Source organism: Lutjanus erythropterus, chromosome 1, assembly GCF_056507025.1.
Source record: "Lutjanus erythropterus isolate fLutEry1 chromosome 1, fLutEry1.hap2, whole genome shotgun sequence".
In the NCBI taxonomy this organism is placed as follows: Eukaryota; Metazoa; Chordata; class Actinopteri; order Lutjaniformes; family Lutjanidae; genus Lutjanus; species Lutjanus erythropterus.
This window is the reverse complement of record NC_139317.1, coordinates 14,726,810-14,732,642: the sequence shown is the minus strand read 5'-3', so window position 1 is coordinate 14,732,642 and position 5,833 is coordinate 14,726,810. Positions and strand designations below refer to the sequence as shown.

General features: G+C 42.2%; 1 protein-coding gene across 1 annotated transcript; it reads left to right on the top strand.

The window, feature by feature from the left end:
- The first annotated feature begins 320 nt into the window (after positions 1-320).
- On the top strand, positions 321-4,189 carry LOC146332729 (serine protease 23-like). Its single transcript, XM_084714539.1, has 2 exons — positions 321-641; positions 2,903-4,189. The coding sequence occupies exons 1-2, from the start codon at positions 616-618 to the stop codon at positions 4,083-4,085; spliced, it is 1,209 nt and encodes a 402-aa protein (XP_084570665.1). The 5' UTR covers positions 321-615; the 3' UTR covers positions 4,086-4,189.
- Positions 4,190-5,833: the final 1,644 nt, after the last annotated feature.

Here is a 5,833-nt window from a genome sequence, read left to right as displayed (position 1 = left end):
ATTGGAGTCGGGGAACTTGAGTGGTCATTTCATTTGATTCTGAAATTCCATAAACAAAACTAAACTTTATTGATTAGAAAAAATAGATTAATTGATCAAGTAAATCTGAGTGATGTGCAATACTATAAGTGCACTGAAAAAGGTCACCAAGTGAGAATATATATAATCGTTATGAACCTTCCTATTGAACCGAAGAGAAAAGAGTCGCTTGAAACCAACACGATGAGCAGCAGCAGTGATGAGATGCGTCACGTGACCATGTTGGGGTCGGATGTACTCACTGTAGTCCGAATATCTCCGTCTGCAGATGTGACACTGTGAGCTCAGTCAGTCAGTCAGAAGGGAGACCTCCTCCTCCTCCTCCTCCTCTTCCTCCAGCAGCGCACAATGATCCAACTGTCGATCAACTCTCGGACGACTCCAAACCATCGCGGATTAAATAAAGTCGTCTGTTCCTGAGAGAAGAGTCGAGAAGTCTTTTTTTTTTAAATTGCAGCAGGAGTGTTCAGCAGTTAAACTCCCATTCATCGCGGGCTGAGCCTGTTCTGGTTTGAGGGGGTTTTGCCCCTCTCACAGTGTTCAGCCACCAGCTCACCTGCAGAAGCCAAAACCACCATGCGCTCCCGGGCTGCGCTCCCCCGGTAAGTCACCTCTGTCAGGTTTGTCTGTGCGTAAAGGAGGATTCACAGAGGTTAGAAGAGTCAGGGCGAAGTTCAAAAATTAAGAAAAAACTGTAAACTGCACCGTAAACATTTTACTGACACCGTGGTAAATGAAAACCACACATAAACAGTACTTGTACGAAAACCGTTAGTAATTCACCTTAAAATTAAGAAAATATATGACCTTTTACTACTGTATGTGTTATTAGTTGCAAGATGAAGATATGCCATTCTAGATTTTATTAACTTGAGATTTTATTTGTGGCTGCAACTAACAATTATTTTCGTTACTGATTAATCTATTGATTATTTTGTTTATTAATCAAATAGTTGTTTGGCCGATAAAATGTCAAAAATAGTGAAAAATGTCGATCAGTTTTTTCACAAAGCCTGAAGTGACGTCCTTAAGTGTCCTGTTTTTTTCCACAACCCAAAGATATTCAGTAAATAGTCAGAGAGGAGCAAAGAAAACAGAAAATATTCACATTTGAGTAGCTGAAAGAAGAGAAGGTGGACATTTTTTCTTGACTTAAAATGCTTAATCAATTATCAAAATAGTTGGTGATTACTTTTACAATCGATTAATAATTATTGCAGCTTTAGATTTCATTATGTCTGCACCATTTTCCTATGAGTCCTGCTGTATATTGTAGTCCTTTATGTCAGGAGAAGAACAGAGTTGAAGGTAGGAGTGTGTTTAAAGGGACAGTTCACCCCAAAATAAAAAATGACACAACTTTACTCTTACTTATAGAGCACTTGGCTTCTGGTACTAAAACAAACTTCAGTTGCTTTCTAGGAATCATGATCCAGTTACTAATCCACAGACCTTTTTGTGAGTAGTTTTATGTTGGAACTGTACTTAAGAAAAATATAAATGCAACATTTTTTCACCATTTTTTCCCAGGAGGACAAAGTCATGACCCACCCTACTCTGCCTTTCATTTACTTATCCAGATATTCTTACCTTAATCGTGACCAATCACTCCTCATACCAAAACCTAACCAACCCAACTTAACAATGAGTCAGAGGCAGAGTAGGGCAGGTCATGACTTTGCCCTCTTGTGTACTCCTGTGTGAAAAAGTCATAATTAAGTATAGGGGATGCGGATGATTTACATGGTACAGAAAGTACACCAGCATGAATTTCCCCTTCGGTATTAATTCTGAATTTACTGTACTGACCAGTAGTGCCCTCACTTCACTGATGTCAACAAAACACAAAGTGTTCATTAACAGATTTTCACAAATTTTGTGTGCAGAGAAGGTGTCTTAGATTTCTCAGTTTAACTCATGCAAAATGGAAGCAAAATTAAAAGTGCTGCATTTATACTGTTTTGTATGTACATTATTTTTACCAAAGTATGCCTACCAACTGTATCACCACACAGAAGGAAGCATGTATGTACTTATGGACGAGAAACAGAAAATAGTTCCTTCTTGAAAGTTCTCACAACAAGGTCTGAGGATTATCTCGAGTAACCGAGTCATATTTTTTGGAAAGAGACATTGCTGTTGAGTTTTTAAAGTGCACAAAAGTGTGGCCTGTATCAACTTTTACCCATTTACAAAAAGTAGAATCTATATTCAGTGCAACGAAATGTTATCCAGCCACTCTTGCAGGCTCAAGGCCAATCCCTCTGGCAACTTTAGGAATTTTCCATCAGAGCCTAGTAAGGCCTGATCTTTGCCCTGTCTGTCATATTTGCAGCATTAAAAACAGTGCAAGTTCACAGCTGCCAAATTCCAGCACAGATAAACATTCTTCAAGTTAAAATGCTCTCGCTCAACTCCCATGTTTGTAATTGTAAATCCATGATGCTGCTTTTAGGAATGAGAATGTTTTTTCCTGCAGACACTGAGGGGGACCCAGACATCCGGTCACATTTAACGGGACCACTTGAGGTCTGCAGAAATGTTGAGTCTGACAATGAATGAGTCAAACAATCCAATGATTCACACTTCGTCCTCTTTGAATAGAAGTTAAAGGTAGAATCAGTAGGATTTGTCAGTTGCTGTTTGTAAATGCTCATCTGGTTCCCGGGACGTCAAATACTGAGGTTTTGGGTTGGTAAAGTGTCCCGAGCACAGCACAATAATGAGAAAATAAGAAGGTTCTGGTGGGTCATGGGTGACGATTGAGATGTATTATTTTTGTATTTTTTGAGTCTGTGCATTGTTTTTTGGGAAAATCTTACAGTTTGCCTCTAACCTGATTTGTCCTTCTGTATATCCACAGGTTTACCTCCCTCCTGTTTCTCCTCTTCCTCCCCCCTGTTTTCTCCTCCTCCTCCCGCCCCCAGTGGGTTCTCCAGCGTGTTCCTGTGGTCCTCCCACAGCAGACGGAGGTTCGGCCTGCCCCTCACTTCCTGTCTCCTGCCCGCTTGGATGTCAGCTCCCCCTGTGACCCTGAATGCCACAAGAGAGCCCCTCCACCGAGTTACTGGGACCTGCGGCGTCTTATGGCCTACGAGACACTTCACTCTAATGGTCAACTTACTGAGACCGCCATTGGGATCTATGGCTACAACCCAAATTCAAACACCAGTCCGGCCTACTCCTCGGGGGCGTCTGGGAAGGCTGAGCGGTCACACGTCAGGAGAAAGCGGCAGATCTTCGGCCATGATGGGCGTTTCAGCATTGCCGGGCAGAACTTCCTGCTTAAATATCCATTCTCAGTGTCGGTCAAACTGTCCACTGGGTGTTCTGGTACGTTGGTGGGAGACCGTCATGTTCTCACAGCTGCTCACTGTGTCCATGATGGTAAAAACTATGTAAAAGGAGCCCAGAAGCTTCGGGTTGGGTTTCTAAAACCCAAGCATCGAGACACACAGCCGTCTTCCTTTTACCTTCATTCCAACTTCACCAACCATGTTGAAGGCGGCCCTGCCCCTTACGCCCCACCAACCAATGACAAAATGAAGTTCCAGTGGATCAGAGCCAAGCGCACCCATGTCCCCAAAGGATGGATTAAAGGGAATGCCAATGACATTGGGATGGACTATGACTACGCTTTGCTTGAACTCAAGAAACCCCACAAACGCCGCCACATGAAGTTAGGAGTCAGCCCGCCAGCTCAGAGGCTGCCAGGTCGACGAGTCCACTTCTCAGGATTTGATAATGACCGCCCAGGCCAGCTGGTGTATCGCTTCTGTCGGGCTGGTGAGGAGACGCCAGACCTGCTCTACCAGCACTGTGATGCTCAGCCCGGCGCCAGCGGATCAGGAGTCTACGCCCGGATGTGGGATGGGCGTCGCCGACGCTGGGAGCGGAAAGTGATAGGTGTGTTTTCTGGGCATCAGTGGGTGGAACGACAAGGGGCGTCTCAGGAATTTAATGTAGCAGTGAGAATCACGCCCCTCAAATATGCTCAGATCTGCTACTGGATAAAAGGAAACTTTGTGGACTGCCGAGAGGGGTGAGGAAAAGGTGGAGACTGAGGATGCAGACACAAAACCATGGCCCAATCCCAATGTCGCCCCTACAGCCTTAAGCCCTGACCCCTCACAGACTTAAGCTTACGTCACCTGGTCTGTCTATCTGTTTTATTATTAGTATTTATCTTTCTTGTTTTACTTAATTTTATATTTTTATTATTTTAACTGCCTCAGTCCTGAAATGTTTTAATCCTGGCCAACCATGTAAAACACTCAAATAATCAATTTAGTCATTTTTGTCAAACAAGCATCATACACTTACGTGTAAACTTTCTTGTACCATCGTAGTTGCTCCTACATTTGTTTCCTGTTCCTTTTACACGCTTCCCTATTTGTGATGTTACAGGACTCCTTAAAAACTATTCATTTCAATGGGATGGGCGCAGTTTTGCAGCACGTAGGAGTGCATGCTTTGGCAAGCTCATGGGTGAGCTCTGTGACCGTTTCAGCCCGTGCTCTTAGTACATGAAAAAAGTTGGACTTAGTGAAAAATTCTGGGCTAATTTTATTTCTAATAGTTTGACAATTATCCAACTAGACTGAATAACACAAACATACAATGTGAGACAAGCCTTGTATATGGAATATGGAGCCCACATCATTTTGTTATCTGACATAACTTCGTCCATCTTGTCAATATATTGTAGCACTATTTAGTTCAGGGTGTAGTGATTAACTGTATCAATCAATGAAGAGAAACAAGAGTTAGGGTCATTTGAAAATGTTCATCACAGTTGCAGCCATGCCAGCAGCACAAGGATCTAAAATCTAAGTGTATCACTGTGAATTACTGATCACATAAATAAAAAAAATCTTATGTGTTTTAAGTTAGAGTTCAGTCAGGTTTCCTGTATATTTCATCTTGGGGTTAAGGCAAAAAATGGGCTGATAAACCACTTTTTCAGTTATGGCATTGTTAGTTTATAAGTGAACTGACAAGAATGTGCATCAGGCACACAACACTTTGATGCAGGATGTAAGGCACTGTTCCCAGGCGAAATACCAAGTTTTTCGGGAGTCCCTTAACATTACAACACTATGAACTGTGAGTAATTCCCTCAGGCAAAGTCTGCAGAATGCAGACTTATGTTAAGTGTGCATAAAGGTTTCAAAAAGTCTATGGGAGAGCCCTTGTGGACTTGACAATTTGACAGTGGGATAGTCTTAAGCACTCGCAAACTTGCCATGACCGTGTCTCAAAGTTTATTAGTCTGTGAGGGTGGACACTGGGATTCGGCACATATGCCCATTATATCCTCATACGTCATACTGCATTACCGAGGCCACAAGAATCTACCACCCCCACCCCCCCCGACTACTTATAGCACTGAAGTAATATCAGTATAAACATGAAAATTTTGTTTGTTGCCCCTGCAAAAATGTCAGTAATGTAAATGACAGACACAAATGCAGTAACAATATGAAATTCTGTAAACAGGACGTGTTCGTTTCATTTATGCGTAGTTTTGCATCTTCACTCACATTTCTAAACTATGAAAAAGTTTGCTGCCTTGGTGTAACTGGGGAAATATGTCATGTGGCTTTGCAGAACAGAAGCAGATTTATCTGCCTCATAGAACATTTATCTGGATAACAAAGTTATTGGAAAAACCATCTGGAACATGGACTGATGTAAAAAGATGTTTTGGGACAACAGACCCTCAGATTACAAGGAAGAGGACTGAACGTGAAAACTGTTTCACGATGCATTATAGCCTTTTTATTGTGCTAAT

Coding starts and splice junctions, on each gene's coding strand:
- LOC146332729 (XM_084714539.1), top strand. CDS start 616: ATGCGCTCCCGGGCTGCGCTCCCCCG. Junction 642..2,902: donor TCCCGGGCTGCGCTCCCCCG/GTAAGTCACCTC, acceptor GTATATCCACAG/GTTTACCTCCCTCCTGTTTC.